The sequence below is a fragment of the Thalia democratica genome, chromosome 7 (genome assembly GCF_965202585.1).
Source record: "Thalia democratica chromosome 7, ktThaDemo2.hap1.1, whole genome shotgun sequence".
NCBI lineage: Eukaryota > Metazoa > Chordata > Thaliacea > Salpida > Salpidae > Thalia > Thalia democratica.
This window is the reverse complement of record NC_139171.1, coordinates 42057252-42082441: the sequence shown is the minus strand read 5'-3', so window position 1 is coordinate 42082441 and position 25190 is coordinate 42057252. Positions and strand designations below refer to the sequence as shown.

At 26.4% G+C, this 25190-nt stretch overlaps 2 protein-coding genes across 3 annotated transcripts; both read right to left on the bottom strand.

Annotated features, from left to right (window-relative positions):
- Positions 1 to 279: 279 nt before the first annotated feature.
- On the bottom strand, positions 280 to 19804 carry LOC145841049 (mitogen-activated protein kinase kinase kinase 7-like). 2 transcript variants are annotated; one of them, XM_082948414.1, is made up of 14 exons: positions 19696 to 19804; positions 18436 to 18658; positions 12778 to 12916; positions 12581 to 12668; positions 12382 to 12474; positions 11400 to 11530; positions 9049 to 9231; positions 5651 to 5862; positions 5403 to 5492; positions 3445 to 3580; positions 2636 to 2736; positions 1960 to 2096; positions 1624 to 1742; positions 280 to 773 (listed from the first exon to the last, which is right to left on the bottom strand). In XM_082948414.1, exons 1-14 carry the CDS (start codon positions 19756 to 19758, stop codon positions 698 to 700), a joined length of 1791 nt encoding a protein of 596 aa, XP_082804540.1. In that variant the 5' UTR covers positions 19759 to 19804; the 3' UTR covers positions 280 to 697. The 2 variants fall into 2 exon arrangements, with proteins under 2 accessions (XP_082804540.1, XP_082804541.1); XM_082948415.1 differs by lacking the exon at positions 5403 to 5492.
- Positions 19805 to 20262: 458 nt separating this feature from the next.
- LOC145841050 (KH homology domain-containing protein 4-like) lies at positions 20263 to 21884 on the bottom strand. The gene has a single exon (XM_082948416.1). It carries the CDS (start codon positions 21875 to 21877, stop codon positions 20501 to 20503), a length of 1377 nt encoding a protein of 458 aa, XP_082804542.1. The 5' UTR covers positions 21878 to 21884; the 3' UTR covers positions 20263 to 20500.
- Positions 21885 to 25190: the final 3306 nt, after the last annotated feature.

The following is a 25190-nucleotide window of genomic DNA, read 5'->3' as shown; positions in this document are numbered from 1 at the left end:
CACTCTTTGCAAAAGTGAGGTGCAAAATATATTGAGTGGGAACTGATTTGAGTTTTAAACAATTGGGTGGGAATTAATATACCATTTTTTTAATTTCTATCGAACACTACTTTGTAAAAACTACTACGAACACTAATATATTATTAAGAAACTTTTTTTTTAATTCTGACAATAATCGACAAAATTTTAAGTTGAATATACAAATTATTGAATAATATTTTTAAATTAAGCAGTTTAACTACTCCAACGATTATTTAAAACAACTACAAAAGTTCACAGTTTTATCATTACAGTTTTTTTTTTTACTTGGTCCAGTAAAGATAAAAACGTACGGAATTAAGAAGTAAATTGCGTGAAATAGTAGTATAAAATGCTAGATATATGGATTAAAGTTGGTACAAAACAATTCAATTAAAAAAACTAAGTTAGTTTGATATTAATACAAATTTTAACTCTCTTATGTGAATCTGAAATCTAAACAAAAAAACGTATTTCAACAAGAACTTACAGATTGTATTCTAAACTTTAAAAAACTTATGTTCATGAAAGTTTAGAAAATAAAATAACAATCTTTGATACATCAGGTATTCTATAACGTTTTTGATCAAAATATTGCAGCATTAATTTTTAAATTACAAAAAAAATACATGATACTAAAAGGCACACAAACTTTTAAACTTTATAAAACTGAATTATCTTAAATATATTTCTGTCCTCTTACAGTTCTAAGATCATTGTTCATTTTTTCTTTCCATTTTCTAAGTGACTTATTTCTGTTAAAAAAACTGTTTTATTGTGTTATAATTTTCTTAGAATATTGAGGTTTGAAAATATAGTTGCAAAAAACACAACTAAAAACTTTTGTTTTTTTAAACCTAAACTTTAAATATAAATAAAAACTTGTTTTAGTAAGATATAAGAAATCTTAGTTATACATTTTACATATAAATTAAAAGCATATCGTTTACATACTTTTACTAAGTTCCTAATAATCAAGTTACTAATTACTAAGTTCCTAATTTTACCTAGTTCCTAAAAATGATTTTTTTATTCAATGCTTCACGATTCGCATGAAAATGAATTTGAAACTTGCATAGGAAAACACAAAATTCATACTGGAATTTACACTAGATGATCAGGGGTTTGAAATGAAGAAAATAAAAGGTCTTGCAAAAGGATTTTCTTGTATATCTTACCCTTCTACTAAAATTGTTTTCCATAATAAATGAACTAAAAATTAATTTCGAAATGCAGTTTAACATATCGAAAGTTTTGAAAATTCTAAATTACCTCTATCTTGGAAAACAGATACTTACAAGTCAATTCTTTTTTGTTATAAAACGTATACACAAAACATAAGTCGACCAAAGAGTTTGAAAATAGTTAGTACATACAAAACTTTATACGAATAAAAAACATCGGCTTTAAGTTATTATTTTATGTTAACATAATCAATATAAAATACATAAAAACAAAATACAAGACTTTCTTTTAATTAAGTGAGTAATGAGAGCGCATATAATATTTGAACTTAACTTGTTTTGCTTTAGTAACAAAAGTTTTAGCACTGAATAAATATCTTAACAAAGCCAGAACTTATATAACTTAAGTAATATTTTAAACCTTGCAAGAAGCATCTGATACTCGTTTTGCAGTCGTATTTCTTCATTTTCATTTTCTTCTTCACGCTGCAGTTCGTATCTGAGTTGTAAAGCGCGTTTCTCCCACGACTTTATTTCAGTCTAGTATGAAAGTAATTCGAAAAGTTATTAATTGTAAAATTATTGAAAACAAGAAAAAATAATTATGCATATAATATAGATCAAATTCATGAGCTTTGAGATATTGATGACCTTCTACTCGCTTTGTGCTATAAATACTCTGAAGACTTCAATATTATTTTCTATACAGAACTTAAATCTTATGATATACACTTAATTTTATCGATGCAAAACGAACTTCCATTCTAAGGTATTCTTCGGCCAGCAAGCAGTGTTTTTCGTATATTTGCATGGACTGATGCGAGCTTGTGGACGGAGGTAGCGGTTGTAAGTGGAGCTCAAGCGTTATGTAAGCTCTCGGTAACGACTCGTAACCTGATCATTTTTATTGTGATTATTCAATTAAATAATCAACTTATTATACTAAATTTTAAAAACAAATTTGTTTTTGGTATGTAAAGAAACTCTTAACATAAACTAAATGAAACTAAGTAAGATAAAAACCAAACATTTTTAAACGCAAACTAAGTTTTATCAAGTACATTAGATATTCTTAACAACAAATCAGCTTAAACTTTAAACTGAGAATACTTTGTTATTTAAAGACTATTACAATTGTTTTCAGGCTATAAATATTCTATAAGTCTTTTTTTGGAACTTTGTACTAAGATAGTAAACTCTGAGCGCTTTTTATTTACGTAACAACAAAATAAAAAAGCTAGCGTGATCTAAGTTCGATAAACTTATTTTTAATTCGTGAAATACGAACTTTTTTAAACACAATAAAAAAACATAACAGAATAAACTTTAAAATTAAAATTTTTAATTTAAACTTATAACCGAAACAAAATATAAACAATAAGAATTGCTTTCATATTTTTATTGTTTAAGAAGTATATCTATCATTAACAAACTTAATAAATCATTAGAAGATGTAGATACTCTTGTGTTTGGTAAACAAGGTGAAACTTTAGTCTGCTTCTGCTGATATACAGCTCTTTTGTTAGCAGTTAATCTAAAATATATAAGTTTTTCTTTTTTTTTTTTCTTGAAATTTAAAAACAATATTTTTTAGTTTAAACTACGATAGAGTCAAAATTTGAAGAAATACAATATTTCTATTTTAATTTATAGCAAGTGTTCTTATTCTTACTATTCAAATTAGTAAAAAAAGGAAAATAAAGTTAGAGCTCAAAAAGACAAAATAAATAATTAAGAAAGATCTCTATGTTAACTTACAACATTAAATACAAACATATTTTTCGCAATAAAAAACATTAGAATTTGTTTTTTATTGTTTTATAAACTAAAAAGTCCCAAAAAAAATAATTAAATGTTTAAAAAAAGTATTGTTGATAAAACTTTTAAACTGATATATCATTAGTTTACCATCAAAACGCAATTATATTTGTCTGTTAGCTTTATATAACTTCTATTAACTTTGTATTTTAAGTAACTTCAAACGGTTATGTTAAGGTGTACTGAAAATAATCTATGTAAGCTTTTAAAATTTAAGTAAAATTCGTAATCGGTAAGTCAAAAAACAGCTAAATCAATTGCAAGTACTAATTGTGTTCAACTTAATAAACAAAATTAAACTTTATCAAACTGTGAAAAAACTTAAACTGAGAAAAATTGAAAGTTTCTCAGTGTTATGATTATATATAAGTATTTTTGAATTACAACTTTAAAGTATAGACGCAAATAAAATCATTTTGCTAACATGCTGGGAACTGGGCTAGCTGATCTAGAACTGATTGGTGTTTTTATTGAAGATTCAATGGGTTGCTGCTCCAGCTCGGCTATTAGATCAGCTGAAGATTTTCTTCTGCTGCAGTCTTTATTCTCTTCGCCTAGTGCTGCAAATTTTAATAAGGTTTATGATATATCTAAAAGCAGTTATCCCGTGTAAAACCGAAGTTCTAATACTTTTATGAAACTATAAAGTATAACAAGAAATACTAATAATGTTGTGCCAACTAGCAATCTAAAAATTACAAATAAAAAGTCAAAAAATTAAACATCACAATTAGGTGAGCAGTTATGATTTTACCACCACATCAACAGTTATAATTAATTGCAGTTTGGATAAAATCTACTGCAGAAAATTTTATAAATTTTAACCTATAAAAAGTTAATACTTTAAGAATGCTTTAAAGAAACCATTGCAAAGTTTTTCAAGCTCTTAAAAAAACTAAAGCTTTATCTATAAAATATTTATATAGTATATATGGCAAGAGAAGTTAATGACTGATTAAAAAAGTTTAAATTTTTATAATGATTTAAAACTTCTTTAATAAAAGCACATAACTAACTTTTTTTTAGAATTTAAAATAGTTCATGCATATAAAAATGTACAAATCATAATTTTCTATTTTAAAAAGTACATAAGCGGTAACAACAGTTGAAATTTTGCCATTTTTCAATAGGTGATAAGAAAACACAAGTTTTCTTACTTCTTACCATTGTAAATACAACCTACTAAACTTTTAGTAAGTTTAATTACTTAAAAGACAGAAGTTTTAACTTGGTTGTTTATAAAAGTAACAGCAACTTTTGCAAAAACATTTATCTGATAAATAAAATACGCTAAATGAATAAAAAATACAAGATTTAGAAAACAAAAGTTAACAAAAACTTTGTTTGTAATAAAATATACTAAACTTTTTCAAAACTAAAAATTATTTATTTCTATGTGTCTTGTATTACTATTTTAACTTTAATAATGTCTTATTAGATACACATTAAAAATATTAAAACATAATATCTCTTTGTAAAATTTTACAGCAACTTCATTTTTATTTGTAATATAATCAAACTTTAAAAATTCAAAAAGTATTAAGTTTACAAGTCCTTATATTTAGCATTTAATTGTTAAAATTAATCCCTTAACTCAGGACTTGGGAATTATATAATTACTGACGATTAAAATAGGCAGAAAAAAAGTATTGTAATAAACTTCTAATTGAAAATATGTGTAAGTTTTATTGATAGAAAATAACCGTAAAATACAAAAATAATTATCAATAACTAGCCTGAATCAGTGTAAGTTTTTCAAAATAATTTTTAAATTCAAAGAAACCTGAGCTGGTCTGATTGATTTGCAGACTTATCCCAGATTTTTTTTAAAGAAAAATAAGCTATCTACTAGATCACTTTTGTCAACTACACTTTTACCTAAAATCATAATGGAAATAGCTCTGTTTATAACTTTTTTATTATGTACAAAAATGTTTAAACACGAGATTTTTTATATAAAAATATCTATGTTGATTAGAACACAATATATATAAAACATAAGTCATGTGCTAAATGCAGGAATGAATCTACAAGGCTTCAATTTCCTTAAAATAATGGTTTATATTTATATTTTTAGTTTAAATTTAAAAAAAACTTAGATCAAGACCCTTTTTGACATAAATCAAAACTATTTCTTAAGAAAAAAACATAGCGCTAAAGAATCCTTTCAATTGCATGTCTGCAAAGAAGTCAAAGTTATTTTATTTAATCTTTTAGTATATTCAAAACTATTGTCAAAACAGTAAACAAAATTTATATAATTTAATTTGAAAAATTATTGCAATTACCTTTTAATAAAAACCAAAACTTTACAATTAAAACTCATTTCAAAACATTCACTAATTCAATTACAAAAACTCTAATTTTCTATCTATTTGTAACCTGCCAACTTGAAGCAGTCTAATGGCACACGTAAAGTGTTGCCATAAGATGAAGACCGTCTGTGCGTCTTCTTAAATCGCATTCCTATTGCTATAAACATATATCGTAAAACTTTGAGTTTACGAGAAGGTAAGAGACGAAAATACAAATTTAAAGACCTATTTTAACTCAGTTTAAAATTGATTAAAGCTTTAAAAGTCCGCATAAAAAAAAGGTTAAACATATACAAAATAAACACAAAAGCTTACGTGTTGCCACCGAGGCTAATTGTTTAGTTTCATCCTGACTAGTTTTGTAGATAGGTTCAGGTGTGTGCGATCGACTACGCGTTCTACATGTTGCTTTGTAATACTGAATATCATCGTAACGAGACTGCTGTTGACTGCTCATAACCTTGTACATTTGATTTGACAGCGGCTTTCTCATGGTTTCAGTTATTGCAGTCATATGAAGCTCAGATCTAAGTAATTAGATTTTTTTTTTGCTACAATGTGTAAGCAAACATGCTAATGTTAAATTTAGTGTTATGCTTAGCTTGTTTATAAATTTATGCTTAAAACTGTTTTGCATTAGCAACAATGTTTACATGATATTTCAAATTCTTTTTAAAAATATTAAAGGGCCACAACTAAAAATTATTTAAAAAAAAGCACTTGTAGGTCCACTTAATAAGATTAAGATGGTAAAAATTGTTTAAAAAAAGTTATTTTAAAAAACATAAAATAAATATTTACTAAAAATCACTACATTTTAGTAAGCTTTAAAACTAACTTTATTTATATCTCAAAAAATAGCTTTTTTTTTAGAAAAAAAATGTTCATGAAGATAAAGTACATAAAATATGTTGGTATAATATTTTTGACTTTCAATGCTTATTAAAGGAGATAATTAACAATTACTCAGAACTAATAAAACTAGAATATTCAGAATTTGAATAGTTTTGCACCCAACAACAATAACAAAGACAGTGGAGCAGCATTTATTAGTTTGGTGAGGATAAGTTATTTGAATAAATATAAATCAAGAGTAACTTGTATAAAATAGTTTTTTTTTTAATTCAGAACTAGTGGGTGGACGACAACTCAAATTCTCACAATTCAGAATCCCACAACTCATATAATGTTTATTTATCCACGACAGTCTTAAACTTTGTTAAAAATTGTGTTTATTAAAAAACAAACATTTCAAAGTACGACATCTTAAAATACGACTTTATAAACCAGTATTCTTCACCATTTTTAAAAGCTGTTTACAGTAGATTACTGTGAAATAGTTATGTGCACACTAGACTAAAACAAATTAGTCGCTACAAAAAAAGTTTTTTTTTTAGTGTTTAATAAAAATTTAATATCAAAATATCGTGCTAAAAACTGTTAATTAGTGCTATAGTTAGTTTTTTTTAATAGAAAATTCACCAAATAGTATACGTGCTAATTTAACATTATACTTGTGTCCGGTTTCAAGGAGAAAAAAAACCTGAACTTGAGCAACATTTTATAGTCAACACAAATTTTTTTAATGTCAACACATACGTCATTTTCTTTTTACACTTTACTATTTTTTCTGTGCACAGTAAAATAATTTCTGCACACCGTGAAGACCACTCTTCTTAAACAACATTTCAAACAATCGAACACAATAACTTAAACTACAAAAAAATGACATTTGAAATTGCAACAATTTAAAAGTCCATCTGTTTTTTATATTTGATTTAAATAGTGTGATTCAAATTAGTGACATTTAAAATATTTGTGTTTAACGAAAATGAAAAAGTTTCAAAATTAGTCAAATTCAATTTCTTTAATTACTGTTTAACTACAAATGTTGTGTTAAGCTAAATAAATTTTAATTAATTTTTGTAACTTTAAACACTTAATTTACAAAATTTATTTTAAAATTGTTTTAATAGTGACATGTTAACTTTAATCAATGTATTTTAATTAAGTGATATACTAAATTATCTAAATTTTTGGAAATACGTTCAAGGTTTTCTGAACTCCTTCCAGATTTTCTTATTTTATTCCATGAATTTTTTGATACAAGTTATCTTGTCCATTTTTAGTATAAAGCTATTACAAAAAAGGTAGTTTTTATTTTTTAAATTACTGAAAAGCTACTTGCTGCATAGCTATTTTGAATCCAATTTATTACGTATTACCAAAATTTCAACAAGTTATTCCAAGGCTTTATCTAAAATTTTTTTAAAACTGAGCCTTGCACCAACAAATAACTAAAAACCACAGTAATAATCCCGCTATCAGCCGAAATCGGCTATGCTTATTGAACTTTAAAAATAGTTATTATGTACAGGAACACGATAATAAAAGAACAATTACAAACACTGTGATGCTAAGAAATAATAAATAAGCAAAAATAATTATAATTTGATTGTCATTTGTTCTTCTACTTAGGTCGCGTTTGCAGACGCCCTTAAAATGAAGTGGTTTTGTTTGCCAACGACAACTTGCTATAGAGCAGAGACTTTGTGATTCGCTTTTCGCTTATCCTCGATACATGACGAAGCCGTTACCTGACCAAGCCGAGGGTAAAGTACGTAGTGATGAGACCAATTCGACCAAAACTTCCTCATTTTTGATAAATTGTTGCCATCCAGTTCTAAGCATACGACAGAGACATCGTAGGTGAAAAGTGTTGATTTTCTTCTCCTGCACGCTAGAAAACGTTCACGTTTCGCTACCGTATTACAGAGTACTGCATGAACAGACTCAATAAACGTTATCCATTATGCGAATGCTTATTTTTTGGCAAACCTAAGCTGCTGCAGTCAGACGAACAAACGTGTCTGACGACTTACTAATTTGACTAGTGATTTATGTGTCTAATGACGCGTTTCACAAAATATTTGATCCAAGATATACAAAGTTACATTTTTGATACACTTGCCATTGATCTTGATTGATAGTAGAGTAGCTATCCCTTAATTTGGAACTAAGTTTATTAAGACTAATTGAAGACCAAAATCTGAGCATGCTGATGAAAACTGACTTAGTAGTGTCTGGGACCTTGTGCAGAGTCAGCTACAAGTGCAGCATTATCAGCAAAGACGAGATCACGTAATGTGATATTATTCAGCTTCCGCTTTGGCTTTCAGACGTGCAAGATTGATAAAGCGACCAACACACTGGTACTTAATTCCTATAGTTTATAATACTCAAAACATAAAAATAGGTTATCTAATTTTATTGGAAAATCAAAAAAGTTATGCATTTATACTTGACATATTGCCTGCAAAAACCAATTGCTTATTAAGAAAGAAATTCACAAATAAATAAATAAATAAAAAACTATATTCTAATTTTTCTTTTGAAATTCTAAAACTTTCAAGCGTCTAAACTTACGAAAACTGATAATTTTTTTTAAAGTTAACATTTCCAAAAAAATCTGATTTAGTCTGACGCGTTTAAATTCTCTATCTTGTTGTAATTTACTCTCTTATTCTTGAGTTTTGAACTCTTTATTAATTACGACAAACTATGTATTTCATAATTTCAAGTATAACAATTTAAATGTTCTAAATCAGAATTTTTTTAATTCGAGCTGTCGTGTAATCAATCTAATTAAACTTATCAAAATTTTAGCAACAAGACAATATTATTAATATAGTTGATGAAATATTTGAACTAACCGGTCAGTGTTAGTTAAATCATAACTGGAGCTGGTACCAGAAGAGGCAAGACTAGAGTCATTGTCGCTAAAAGCTGGAAAGACCAGAGGAATTGTTCCTCCTGGAAAAAACTGCAACAGATGCGTCATCTCGTCCACAATTTCATCCATGCTCGGGCGTTTCTCGGGATCTGGCGACCAACACCTTCAAAGATTCAATTTATTTAAAAAACATACAAAGTTACATTAAATAACAAACTAAAACTTTACATAATTAAGATTAAATTACTTTATGGTTCATTTTAAGTTTTTATTTTAATTGAAAACAGTTAGAGTTTTATATTAGCAAGTTTAGTTTCTAGTATGATTTGTTTTTCTTTTTATTGCTACTAAGTTCTATTCGTAAGATTTGGTTAAATTTCTATGTAAAAAATTATTAACATTAGTATATTTATTAAAATAAATTTATTATAGCAGGAACTAAATTTCACATTTTGTGATTACTTATTTGATCATTTACGGTTTGCTTTAATACTGCTTATTTGTTTATAGTTTTTACCAATTTATTTTTCATGTGTGCAAAACAAATTTAACCTTTTTTTAATTAATGAGAATCCTTTTATCTTTTTACACTATCATATCTAATGATATTTTGAAAATTGAACACAGTCGTTTTCTTTTAATCAGTCTTAAGTAAAGTCGTTTAAAATTTTGGCTGTAACACTAACCATCATTTAGTAATATAAGTGATATGTAAAAAGTTTCATGATCGTGCCATGTTAGCTATCTCAGTGGGTAAGAGTCTAAAATGCACGAAGGGACACTTTTGCACGAAGGGTCAATTTTGCATGAGGGGTCACTTTTGCACGAGTAAAAAATTTTTTTTTTTCATTTACTTTAATTAATTATTAACTTTTTTTTACTGTCACTTTTACCCCTAACCCTTACCCTCGGTGGGTATTTTTTTCTTTTTGGCTTTTCATAATTTATTTTTATTTATTTACTTTTTATAAGGTTTCTTTTTTCTACCACTGTTACCCCTAACCCTTACTCTTAGTCAGTTTTATTTTTCTTTTTTCTTAGTTTATTGTTATTTCTTTTTCTATTTTTTTTTATTAACACTATCACTATTACCCCTAACATTACCCTCGGTCGGTTACTTTTTTTTTTACCAATTTTTCTTGTTTTTTTTCAATATTTTTTTTTACTTACGTGCAAAAGTGTCCCTTCATGCATACTAGACCCTTCCTGCAAAAATGTCTTCGTGCATATTTGACCCGCTCCCATCAGAGTATTTTTTTTTTTTTTTCAAATTCAACTATACTTGACTAAGCTTTAATTTATTAGGATTTTTTTATGCTTCTTAACACTTTGTAAGTTTTATAAAAACTACAAAAAAAATCAGTTTGTTCAAATGTATAAATTCTTATGTAAGAGTATAAATACATTGTTTTCTTTAGAAATTTATTTTATAAAGATTTCTATATAAGTAGTTAAAAATTATAAAAACTGATAATGTGCACAATGGCTTGCTAAAAAATTATAAACAGAAAATGAAGTAAAATTGTAATTAATGAGTTTTTTTGAAATACTTATGTTATTTTTCATTAAAAAAAATTCGGATAACTTAACGTGCAATGTGCATACTGATGCAAAGTAAAATTACATTTAAAAAAAATTATTTTCATTAGAAATATACTTAGTTATATAGCAAAATTATAGTGCAAAAGTTATCTTTTCTGTTTTCTCATCAAGAACTTTGTTACTTTAATAAGAAGCCTTTAACTAAGAAAGTATATTGTACCATTAAAAGTGTCATGTAGTAAGACAAACTACTTAAAAAGACCATATCTGGTAAGCAAACTTGACAACGTAATGGACTAATTAACTATGTAAACTATATTGACTACACTAAAAAAAAGCTTCAACTTCTACATTTAATCTTTGGAACTTAATCTGTAAAATTATTAAGAACTACAGTTTTCGCGTTTCTTAAATAATACTTATAGATATTTTTACTTAAACATGACTCTACATTTACTTTTTCTTGGCAAGCGGTAATATTTATGTACATAAACTAAGATTTAAACATAGACTTCATCTTAGAAAATTTGAAATGTTTACTATTTGCTGTAATGCTTATTAACTAGCAGATCGAGATGATCTGAATTATTAAGTCTTCAAACATACGAGTTATACTTGTGTTATTATTTATGCGACTAAATATTATTGCTTGAAAAACCTACCATATACAATAAAATAGTTAGCACATTAACTAGGCCTTAACTTAAATCCTATACGAATGATAACACAAAAAATTAGAACATATTGTTAGTGATCAATGACGAAAATAATAAATGCAGATATAAAAACCTAGTCATTAGGTGTTCAATGGGTTGAGGACAATTCTTTATAAGACTTGGACGGGTACCTGAATGAACAGCCCACATAATTCGAAAAGCAGGGCCACCAAGCTCGTCAAATGGCTTACGACGTGTCAATACCTACAAAAAAATCAGTTTACAAAACTATCCGTATGCGTAATTTCAAATATTTTTTAGTATAAAATATGGATTATTTCAATGCATAAAAAAAATATTTAGCTTATTTAAGTAGAATAAGAATTTGAAGAAAACAGCTTCTACTAATAAAAGTTATTCTATTAATTATACATATTAATTCTAATAACTTTTTTTTGGAATTTTTCTTAGTATTTTTTTTATATATATAAATTTTTTTAACGTCAAACAATTATATTACGGATTATATTTTAAAGACTTAAAATTCAAAACTCATGAAAAGTACACAAAAATTGTTATAAAGGGCTAGGTGTCAGAAATGCACGAGTGTCACTTTAACACGAAGTGTCACTATTGCACGGGGCGACACATTTACATAAACCGATACTTTGCTTTTTAGTTTAATCAAAAAGTCCAGTTTTTAAACGAATTAGCAAAATTTTTTTTATTAGTAGGAAAACTACGTTTTAAAAAAAAAATGTTGTAAATAATAACAGTTCTTAATTAGAACAGTTGCTTGTGCAAATAAGACTCCGTGCATTTGTGACCCGTTATACGGAGAACAAAAATAAAGTCACTTTGTATGCAACATTGATTGCTTACATTAATTTTACTTTGTTTTTATAAAGTTTTAAAACGTATATTTTAGTATGAGTTGTTTTAACTTACGACTGCATCAGTACTTTTTGTTAAAGTGTAATGTTTTTTTTACGCTTGATTTTTTTAATCCTTTGAAAACTAATACAACTTTTTGGTCTTACAGTAAAAATTAGAAAATTAAACAACAGAAAGCTCTCATATTTAAACTTCTTTATAAACACCATCAAGTCACATACCTCCCATAAAATTATAGCCCAACTGAAAACATCACACTTTTCACTATACTGACATCCTTCAAACACTTCGGGCGCCATCCATGCTGCTGACCCCTGCAAAGAGTCTATTATCTAACTTTTTTTATTATAAATGATAAACTTCTTTGATTGGAATTAATTGTTTATTTATATTTAATAATAACTAAGTAAACTCACAAACCTTATTGTTCGTCATATAAGTGTGTTGATCACAAGCAGTTCCAAAATCACAAATTTTCAAAACAGCTCCCATATTCGTCAAAAGCAAACTAATTAAAACATTCTTGTAAATTTTGCTACTTTTTATTACCTTTTAGATATAATCTACTTAATAAACATTGTAGTCCATGTAGTATTATGACAATATAAACTTCTCACTTTGGAGGCTTTAGATCTCTATGTATGATAGGTTTTGGCTTCATTGCATGAAGGTAAGCAACACCAGCAGCACATTGCAAACACCAGCTCATAGCATGTCCTGTTGAATAATGAGGCTGTAGCCCTGGCCCGTGAAGCACTGTTTAGACAGTTTAAGTGCTTACATTTATGCTCTGTGCTAAGTTATTAACTGTTATTTTTGACTATGTATAACAACAATGTACTATCTAGCTAGCAAGTTAATATAACCTATTGATTCTTATAAGTCATTAGTAGTAAATACGGGCAGGCTTTTTTGGCTGTCACTCTTTAAGTCTAAGTTTACGTTCAATTACTATATGTTTCTATTGAAATTTACAAATAGTTTGTGCTTTGAAATTAAATAAAAAATTTTAAATATAAGAACAAATAAATAACTTAAAAACAATTGTTTATAATTTAAGTGTGTGTTTACCAGAGTATAATCACAATTCCCACCTGAAACTTATTTTTTTCTTTTATTAATGTAGTTTTTTTCACTGTTACCCCTAACCCTTACCCTTGGTCCCTTTTTTTTCATTCTAAATTGATTCCGGTGGGAATTGTGCGGGTGGGAGTTGATTTGTGAAGGAATTGTGTACAGGTTTGAACTAAACGTGTCCCTTATACCAGATTAAGGATTTTATTACTTACTAAAATAGAATAATATTTTTAAATTAAGAATATCTTTTTAATTTCTACTCATATTTACATTAGAAAACTCTTGTGCTATTAACAAGGTTCCTATAGTAAATTTAAACTATAACTTTTTAGGAAAATTAAGTATTGAGAAAAGTAAACCTAGTATGGTTCTAAGGGTTACCCCACTACTAGAATCATATTCTTTGTCAGGCAATGTAATTTTACAGAATTTTTATCAAGATCTTATTCTTGAAAATCTCTAATAGAAGATCCAATTGTTATCAGAACCAACTTAAAAACTTTGTAAGCTTGTTGTTTTTACAAAACTGATTATATCTTAAAAGTTAATTGAATTTTTTGTTCTGTAGAAAGTATCTTATAGATCAGGGTTTCCCAAAGTGGGCAATATAGTCCCCCTGGGGGCGATTTTAGTAAGTCGGGGGGCGAATTTTAGTAAAGGGGCGAAAGGGGGGCGATAACTAGTAAGGGGGCGAATGGGGGGCGATTTTAGAATTTTGGGCAGTCATAAAATTTTTATTTTCCTTCTTTTTATTTTACTAATTTTAGCTTACCATTTAATATTTGACCCTGAGGTAAAACTTAAACAAAAAAGTCCATTTTGTTTACGTAAAATGTAGATTTCATTCAGAATTTGTAGATAAGAATGTAGAGTTTTTCAGAAAACGTCGAGATGAGAAAATAAAAAATGTAAAATCACAAACATGTTTAAGAAATCTACACTAAGTATTAAAGGTGGGCTATTAGCTTCTTATTATCTGTCTCTCATAGTTCCTAAACAAGGACTGCCTCACACCATTAGGGAAACAACGTTTATTACTGTCTTAAAATAGTTTTGGAAAAATTCATTCATTATAAAAACACCAGTAATGTTTTACGCTCTATTCCTTTAAGCAACAACACTGTGAAAAGACTTATAGATGAAATGTCAGAACGTGTTGAACAACAGTTAGTTCGAATGATGTGCAATAATTTTGTTTTCGATGCAGATTGACGAGTCCACTTTGCCAGAGAATAACTGTAATTTACTTGTTTGCGTGCGTTTAATAGTTGATGATACAACATACGAAGAACTAGCGTTCTCCTAACTAATGGAAACGTATAGCACAGGAAGGCTTGTGTTTGAAAAATTGAAAAATATTTTGAAGTAAATAAAATACCTTCAAAACATCTTATAGGAATTGCAACAGATGGTGCTCCGTCTATAATAGAAAAGTATCATGGATTCATCACATATTACAGAGAGTTAAACCCTGACGTATTTACTATTCATTGCGTTATATATCGCCAACATTTAGTTGCAAAAAACTTGACCGTCCGTTTAATGGACTAATTAAACTTTGTGATAAAAGCTGTCAACAAAATAAAAAGACATGCTTTACAAAGTCGTCTGTTTAGATAGGTGTGCAATGACAATGACAAAGTTTTTGATAAGTTGATAATGCATACAGAAGTGAGATGGTTATCAAAAGGAAACTGTCTAGAAAGTTTTTGGATGTTTTTAATTCTGTTATTGATTTTTTTCTGATAAGTATTGGTAGATAATCTTTCTAAAAGAAAAATAGACATTGCTTACATGTCAGACTTATATGGTAAGATCAACAATCTAAAAAAAAACTTTACAAGGTAAAAACTTGAATCTTGTGAAAGTCAAAAGATAACCAGTTTCAGAAACCAACTTGAACTTTATTGAAAAAATTCAAAAATAATTATTTTTCACAGTTTGCAAGTTTAGAAAACTTATAACTTCAAATAAGTTAAGGTGAAGTAGAAGTATTTTCATCTTATCTGGAACAGCTTAAATGTGATATTGATAAACGGTTTACTGAAGTTTTTCAATTAAACGTCGCAAAGTGGATTATGGATTCCTCCGAAGCAGATATTTTTGAAGTAAACGAGGACTTACAGAAAACTTTCTCAGACTTGCAAACTGACATTGAACTTAAAGTAAATTTTACAAAAGAACGATATGAAAGCTTTTCGACTCAACAAAAACTTAAGCAAAAGTGTCCAATCATTTGGGAGGCTAGTTAGATTATTGTTTATAGCTTATCCTTCTAGCTTTGTTGTTGAGAAAGATTTCAGTTCAGTTATCAGCATTTTGAGCAAAAGATCTAATCTAGGTTTTTGTAAAGGAGGTGACTTGAGGCTTTATTTGACTGATTTAGAACCAGATATAGAAAAACTTACAAGCAGTCATGGAGCTCATCCTTAACATTAGATTAGACTTCAGTAGCAGACGTTATCTTAGGTAAGTTTTTTTTTTTTTTGATTTTCTAAAATATTTCTTATTTAATCTGGTTTGTATTGTATTTGAGTATTCTTTTAGAATAACAGTTTTATTAAGTTATTTATTCTACAACAGGTTTGCCCAATGCCTAATGAATATTAGTTACGGTAGACTTCCTATTGAGTTCGCACTTTTTACACCAGGAAAAATGCAAATTTATATTTTCTTAAATTTAATGAAAAAAAGTATATAACTAACTAAGTATTCATAAAACAAAAACTTTTTTATACTTCAAAGCTCATATAGATCTATCTTTTTTAATGAATGTTTATTTTTTAATTTAGTGGATTCTACGTTTTTTCATAACATTATTGCATTATAACATATTGAAGTTCGCCATTTCGTAAAAAAGGGATAATGCATTTTTGAGTTCACACTTTTTGATTTTGTTCAAAGTGCAAACTCAAGTGGAAGTCTACTGTATTTATTGAGTGGTTTATGTTTTATAATTATTAATAGTTATGTTTTGACTTGGCTAATTTTGTAGTTTATATTTGTCGTTTTATATTACACTAAAAGTTTTTATGACATAGTGAAAAAAATATTTGTTCGAAAGGTATTTATTTGACAGTTTTTTGTTATTACTTGTTTAATCTGTATAAATAAAAAAAATCTTGATAACCATTAAAATTTTTATTTCAAAAATATTTTTTGACTTTAAAAGATTATAAGTTTGAGGTTTCTATTTAAAATGACTTTCACTGTTTCACTTAAAAGATTCTTAACGTCAGTTTTATTTTCTTACTTGATTTATTATTATTAAAAAATCTATATATTTAGGAATTTTAAACTATTAGTACAACTGTTTTTGGTTTTGTCTCAGTTCAAAATATTTTGAAATTTAAAATGTGTTGTTTATTTTTATTGTTCAACCCTAGCTTTTAATTTTTCACTATGTCCTCTGTTAAACTTTTATAGGTTGATACAGGGTTGCCACTTGTTTTTTCCAAATTTTTTCCAGGTTTTCAAAATTTCTTCCAGGTTTTTAAAAGTACAAATTTTTGGGTCAATATCTAGTTTAAAGTTAAGTTCAAGGTAAGAAACTGTGTTAAATAGTATAAAAACATTGAAAAGATACTCTAAAGCTATTTTAAATGTTTTTTTTAATAAAAAAAAGTTTGATGATGACAAAAATTTTTTGTCTTTATGATAGATTTTTAGAGTCAAGTCAAAACTTTACGAATTAACATGTTAAAATTGTTTAAAATTCCAGGTTTTTCCAGGTTTTTTGTTCAAAATTCCAGGTTTTTCCAGGTTTTTTTCAAAATTTCTCAAATTCCAGGTTTTTCCAGTCTTTTTTAGCCTAAATTGTTAAATTCCAGGTTTTTCAAGGTTTTTCCAGGTTTCCAGGTAAAGTGGCAACCCTGTTGATAGCTAGAATAAAATCCATTTTTGAACAGAATTAAATAAGCCATCGAAAAGACTGCTACAGTTACAAAAAAAAATAAATCTAATAAAAATTATTTTAATTGGTTACTTTCTGTTCAAAATATTAACTGTAACACCTTTATTTTTAGTCTTTTAAAATTTAAACAAAGAAAATAAAATATTGTTAGGTGTAAGGTATAGTTTTTTAAAGGTTATTCCAAGTCAAATACTATTTCAATTCATGGTATTCTACTACAAAACATATAGTTTAAAAAGTTTAAGCTAAGTAACTACTAGTGCAAAACAAATAAAATTTAGTTTTTTGATACTTAACATTTTGAAATATGCTTTCAATTTGGTTTTAAGTTCACAGTAGTACTTCCTAAATCACAATAATATTAAATCAGTTTTATAATTTTCTTAAATGTTAGTTCTATAAATTATGCACCACCTAAGCACATTTTTTTAACAAGTTGACACTAGAATGGATTTTTTAGTAAAAATGACTTGCTGACTACAAAAGTTGTCCACAACTAACCTAAACGTTTCTTTAGTTTCAATATAATTCATTTTTAAACAAAATTGGTTACAGATTACACAACGCTTTTTAATAATTAAGTAATTTAATACACTTTACTGGACTTAATAGAAAATAACTGTAAACTATTTTTCAAGTACTGTAAATAACTTTGAACACAGCCCAAAAGTGCGTGCATAAGAAGTTCCAGACTAAATAAAATTTCGAATACAACTTTTTTGGTTCAAAAGTGCGTACTCACAAGAAAAAAAAAACTTTATAAAATCATGGGGGGGGGGGCGATTTTTTTTCAAATTTCTGAAAAGGGAGTGATTAAGTAAACTAGTTTGGGAAACCCTGTTATAGATAGTATATACTACGCTGTTAAATAAAAGCTATTATTTTAAGTAAAAAAAAATGTTGGACCCCCCCCCCCCCCCTATGCCATTAAGTTTACCTAAATTGCTATGGTTTCACAAGTTCATTTTTTAATGGAAAACAAGCGCGAAATTAAGAAAACTGACTATAATTAGGTTAATTAATGAATTATTTTCAATATAAAATTGTTAAATACAGATTAAAAACCTAATAAACATTTTTAAACTGTGTTTAAATATAATTAATAATATTCCGTATTCTAAATGTTTTTCACACTTTCATTAAAATTGTCTAAATATAAAATTTTTTTTTACTGTTTACAAATGTTTTATGTTTTACTTAGTGGCATGTTCTAAATAGTTCAAGTTTATATATTATTCAAGAAATACTTTTTGGTAATCTTAAATTCATAAAAAACAAAACTTACAGTTGTATAATGAACCACATTCAGCAAATTCCATAACAAGAGAGACTGGCTGCCTGCAAGCTCCATACAACCGAATAATATTATGGTGGCTCACACGGGACAGTTGTCGCAGTTCTGTCATGAAGGCAATCCTTTCTGATTCTGAGTCAATCATTTTAACAGCAACATGTGTTCCACGCCAAAGAGCCATGTAAACTACACCAAAAGAACCTTTCCCAACAGGCTGAAAAATTTTTTAGGCTTCAACAAATCAAAACAATAATATAAGCTAGCAATTTATACAAAATAGTTTTAGCTTATAAAAATAAGGTGAACTCCCTTCTTCTATGATCTTAACATTTTCTCAAGTTATCAACAAATTTTTGAGCTTGTATAATCGTGTGATAGTCATAAATTTGCTTTTGGGACTTGAACTGAAATCTTATTTTAAATACATCTGATAGTGTTAGCGCATCACAAAAAGAAATATCTTTAAGAATAGTATTTTTAACATATATATTCATGGTATTCTACTACGAAACTTTTATATTCATGGTATTCTATGGTTTCTTTTATAACTTTTATATTATGTCAGAAAATAGTAGTTGAACTTTTTAAGCAGTAAAATTAGTAATTCATTCAAGTGTTTTAGTTACAGGTTTTACAAGCCTACTAATTGTAAGTATGTCTATTTTTTTAAAGTTTTTTACCTTGTAATATTATTTTTAAGTAGCTTTTATTTTTCTAACCTTAGCATGAATCCACCTGTTAATATTATGATTTTGCTAAATTGATAGTTTTAAACTAAAAGTTTTATTTTGTTTGTTTTTTACATATACATGCCAGTTTGATTTCAAGTTTAGCCTAACGTCTTCTTGCACGATAGTATATTAAAAAAACCTTACATATTTTATTGTTAAACTGAGGATCTTGTTTGATTTATTTGAAACATTGTTTCAAACAAGTGAAACATTGTTTTGAAAATAAATTTTTTAATTTGAGTTGCTTTGTTAACTATGTGAGAAATAGATAAAAATTCAAAAAATGTTCTTTACTTCCCCTATGCTCTTAAGTAGTCAAATGATTGAAATAAACTTCATGTTTAAATGTAATGTAGAAACAAATATAGTTTTGAACTAACAAACTATATGTTTAAACTTAACAATATCTAAACTTTAAAATCTCAATTCAAAAAACTGATTAAATAAAACTTTCAAAATTAATACAATAAAAACTTAGCAGAAATTAACAATCAAGCATTGAACCTAGCACTGTACTTACATCTTTTAGCTCCATCTCTTGAGCATCAATCTCTTCAATAAAAGACTCAGAATGAGTATCCATGTTTTTTAATATTATTTATAAGTTTTTTACATGATTTATACCTGATTGTTAAGATTAAAAGTAAAAGGAGTTTAATTAGAATATTTACTAAAATCAATTTATCAAAATTAACAATAAACTTTGGGACATAATTTTTTTCAATGTTTAAAAGTCAATAAAAAAAGTTTTGAAAGATATTTAAATTTATAGATCAAACTATTTTATCAAGATAAGTATAAAACATACATTTTTTTAGATATTAAAATGAACTATAAACCAATATAGTTAACAAAATTAAACCACAAAGCATATCAACTTAACCAATCTATATTCATAAGATCTTAAATTACAAAGATTAAAACAGTAAAATATTATATAAAATTGAAACCAAAAGAATTAAACCTAACTTAAAATCTGATTCTACAAAATGATAGAGCAAAATTAACTTTATTATAAAACTGCTTCTATTAACTTTTCTAATTAACTATATAAATCTAATTATGTTTGTATTAGAAATTTGTTGCTTTGCTATAGAATTTTTTAAAATTTTTAGCAATGAACATTTGCTTATATTTTATTAATTCTAACATGTTTTATCACTTATTCATGTGAAATTTTCAATTTAGTACATAAGCTAAAGAAGTTGCACAAATCACATAAAAATTTTATAATTACTGTATCAAACTACATTATAGTTCAATAAAACAAATAGTAATTTTCAAAGTAAGCATATGTTTACTGTAAAAGCTTTACAACTAATAATTCAGTTTTCAAAGTTTGTCATCCAGAATGGTTGTCCATTACTAATTACTTTCTTAGAAAACTCATCCTCTTTGATAGGTAGTACTTCTGTAAACTTCTTTCTTTTACTTGAAGAAGCATTTAAATCTTTTGTTTCACTAAAAACTTTCTTTTTTATTATATTTGTGTGTGTATAACCTACTACATTATTATATGAACTAGTAGCTTTTTCAGAAAATTTTCTTTTTGGTTTATTTAAAATTTGATCAGAATGAACACTTCCTGTAGATGGGGTTGGAACTGGGGCAGGAACTTTTTGAACATAAGCTCTAACATCTAGTGGAACATACTTGTTTGTATTTGTGCCGCAGAAATTTAAGGATTCTGAAAAACTCAATGCCTTTTGTTTCACACTTGCAAGCAAATCCTGAACAAGTTGTTTTGTTTGATTTACAACTAATTGAGTTGGGTGGCTAATATAAACATGCATAGCTTCAAAAGCTTCCCTGCCTGAAGTTGGCTCAATAAAACCAGAACCATGACCTCTCAAAAAAACTTTAGAACCATTTGAAGATAAATATTTGAAATTTGAAAAGTTAACTCCTTGTATTTCTTGTTTAATATTAAATCCAGTAACTGGTTCAATGTTTATAAAAACTTTATCTTGAAAATAATTACCAGTAGGTAATGATGGTTGACTAAAGCAATTTATGTGAGGTATTATTGGACTTACTTGAGCAGGTTGTGCAGTTGGTACAACAACTTTCTTTGTACCATAATTTTGAACAAAACTCTTGATATATTCTGATGCACCATCAACAGAATCTTTATTTGTAGCTTGAATTTCTAAATGTAACTGGTTTCTAAAAGGATTTAATTTTTTTAATTCAAAGTTTTCTATATAGCTTCCCTTAATACTTATTTTAGCAACAAACTGCTTCTCAACTTTATTAGTTGTGTCTGATGATGTTAAAACAGTTCTTAAATCAAGAGGAAGATTATTTATATCTATTTTTGCTATATATATACCACTAGTTTCTTTTTGACGCATAACATATACTTGATTTAATAAGGAAGAACTTGGACTTTGTAATGAAGGTAGTGGAACTTTAAGCTTTCCCTCTTTTCTCAATCTTTCAACTATTCTTTGAGCTTGAGCTTTGGCTCTTTCAACTTTCTTTTCATAAGTATTTTCTTCAGCAGGTAACTCATAAAGAACTGATTCTTTTATGTCAGGCCCATTTGAAAACCTTGATTTTTTTATAGTTGCTAACTTTTTGTTCTCAACTGAATTGTCCCTTTTTTTCCCGTTTTCTTTTCTTGTAAAAGCAGACTGAGTCTTTAATTTTAACGAAATTGGTTTTAGAAAAGGTTTCAAAAAACAGTCATCATTGTTCATTTTTAATTTTAAATATCTGCTTAATTTTTTGTTGATTAACATAGTTATAACTATCTTAGTTTATATTATGCCAGTTAGACAAAATTAAAAAAAGAAACTACATAAAACAACTTTTAAAAGTTTAAAGTTTTAACAGGGTTATAACTCATTTAGGCAAAAATAATCTAGCCTGAGTCACTATAAATTAGCCTAGCTCTGTTTAAAATCTTTAAAAAATTTTTACACAATTTAGTTTTCTCTTAAACTTATATCATGGTGATGACTTGTTTTTTAGAAGTTTTTTCTAGGTTTTTGTTAGTAAAAGTCTTTTAATTAAGGTTAGTTGAAATATAAACTAAAGGCTAAAAAGTTTTTTAACACAATTAAATTGCTAAAAAGATATCATAATGCTACCTTATATGAATTTTAATGGAAATAGAATTCTAATTTTTCTAAATATAATAGTTACTCACTGTCTAATCTAAAATAATTCAAGGTTTTTGTGTAAAATTTGTTTAAAACTCCAGGTAATTGCTTTGGCAGTACATATACCAGGGTTGCCACTCTTTGAGCCAAAAAATCTTCCCTGAGTGACCAAAAATTTCCCTGAGTAACCTTAAATTTCCCTGAGTTTCCCTGAGTATTTTTCAAATCTTAAAAAAAAAATTTCTCTTCTAACACAAATTATTAATACCTCATTTTCATTTGTCTTCTTTAATAATAAAAGGAAGGTTGTATGTGTATGCTTCTGCATTAAATTTATGAAAAAAACTGTTTTCAAAAACTCAATCTTAAAAGGTTTAAACCAATTAAAAATTAAAAACTAAATTTTTGCACAACTTTGTGTAAACTTGTTAGTTAACTTTCTACATAAAAGAATAAAGCTTAATTTGTTTGACACTTTAATTGACAAAATTTAATTATACTATATATTCTTTCACATGAAGAACTCACTTAAATGCATACATAATAACTTCATTATGACTTGTATGTCTTTCCTAGCAACTGTTCTCAACTTTTAAATTAAATCTGCAAAAAAGTTGTAAAGTATACTATATTAAAACATTCACACTAAAAAATTAATTACCATTACTGCTACTACTTTTAAAATTATTATTTATAAACAAAAATATATTACTCTATTTTTTTAAAAAAAGTAATACAACACTAATCTGTATTCATTTTAATTTTTTTTACTGAAAACAAGTAGTTGTAAACAAATAACAAATAACTTTATTATTTAAAAAATAAGAACTAATAGTACAACATAGTGTTTTTTAAACTACGTAAGTAACTAAAAATAAAAAGTTTATTAGAACTTTTCAATGAATAGTTAACAACAACTTTCATTTCTCTAAACTGTTTGATTTTACTTAAGTAAATATAAATTTAAAACTTAAAAAAACTACAATGTTAATACTAAGAATATTAAAGAACTAGCCACAAGGCTAAAAAAATTCTAAGTAACCACTTAAATAATAAAAATTACTACTTTTGAACAAAAAATTGAAACTGGATCAACTAAACCTCATTCTAGATCTAGAAAAAAATTTCCCTGAGATTTTCAAAAACTTCCCTGAAATTTAGAGAAAAAATCAAAACTTCCTGAGTTTCCCTGAGTTAAAAGAAAAATGCCAAAATTCCCTGAGTTTCCCTGAGTTTCCCTGAGATTTTCTACAGTTTGAAAATTCCCTGAGTTCCCTGAGTGTGTGGCAACCCTGATATACTAGGTTAATATAAATGTAAGATCTTGCATATTTTATATACAAATATACTATAGAAAAATATGGTTACATGAAAATTCAAATTTGGACAACTAAACTTCCAACAATTCAAACTCTTAAAAAAATATTAAAAAGACTATATCTCAAAAAGTAATTTAAATTTTAAAAAAAATAAAAAAAATGTAGATCTTATTACTATCTACAAGCCACTTTTTTTTTCAAAATCTTAAATATTTTTCAAGGTATTTATTTAAAATTACTAAAAATAACTATGTTTTTTTACTTTATTTAAGCCATACCTACCTTTAAAAAAAATATCTCAAAAAATATTTAATGTTTTGCAAAAATAAAAAAACAGCTTTTAGATATTTTAATATTAATAGGACCTATGTATGAATTTTTATATTTGACAAATATACATTACTTTTTTAGTTGTGACCCTTTCATTTTTTTTAATAATCTGAATTGTGTATTTGAATAGTCGTGCACCAAACAATCTATCTATCTATAGTTAGTGTCAAGGGGGTGCCTTGTCAAATAGGTACACTATTTCTGCAATTATGCACCAGTTTTTAATGGCTCACTGAGCATAAAAAAAAGCATTTAAAATACTAACTCTCAAAACTCAACGCAAACTAATTAAAGACGATATATAAGCTAAGAAGTAAATTGAGCAACAAAAAAAGAAAGTATAGTTTATTGAACAAAAAGCAAAAAAAAAAAAAAAATTTTTGCTCAAAAATGTTTTGGTTCAATGACCTGGATAGCAAAAAGACCTCTCGGTCATCGAGTTGCATACCCAAACTTAATCAAAATTATAATGAGCTAAAAATGAAAAAAAAGAAAAAATTAAACTCTAAAACGAAAAGCTCTATGAAAAGTGACACTATAAAACTTTACAACATTAAATATTAAAATAAAAAATAAAAAAATTCCAAAAAAAAATTAAAAAATTTTTACACACACATATATCTAACATTATATACACATAAATTACGTTAAAAGGTTAAGTTTTTATCTGAAGTTTCAATTTGAAAATTAATCCAGAATTTTGCAAATAAATTACCCTTTTATATGATTTAAAAAGAGAAAAAATATATATATATTGTTAAGTTATTTCCTTTTTTTTATGTGTGTTTAAGAATTTTGACTCTACTACCAACTTATTTTAACTTATCAAAAAATAAGTAACAGTAAAATATAACTATAACATTAAAAAAAAAATAAAAATAACATAAAACTGCAATATTCAAACAAAGTAAAATAAAGCTGTATCCATAAAAAAAAAATTTAACTAGATAAAAAGTATAGAATAAATATATCATTTTAATTAAGTATTTTGTGCTAAAAAGGTTTTTTTTGGATGATTTAAGTTGAAAAATAAAAATATTTCACATTTGAATAGCTACATAAACTATTGTAAGATTTTTTTTAGAATTTTAAAGAAGTGATTTTTACAACAACTGAAATTAACTTTTATAAATAAAAATATGAAGATACGTATTACGTAAAAAAAAAACAATAATAATTTTAACAACAATGATATTAACAACAACAAATTTCTTTCCACTAAATCAATCAAAAAAAAAAACTCTTTTCTCTTTGAAAAA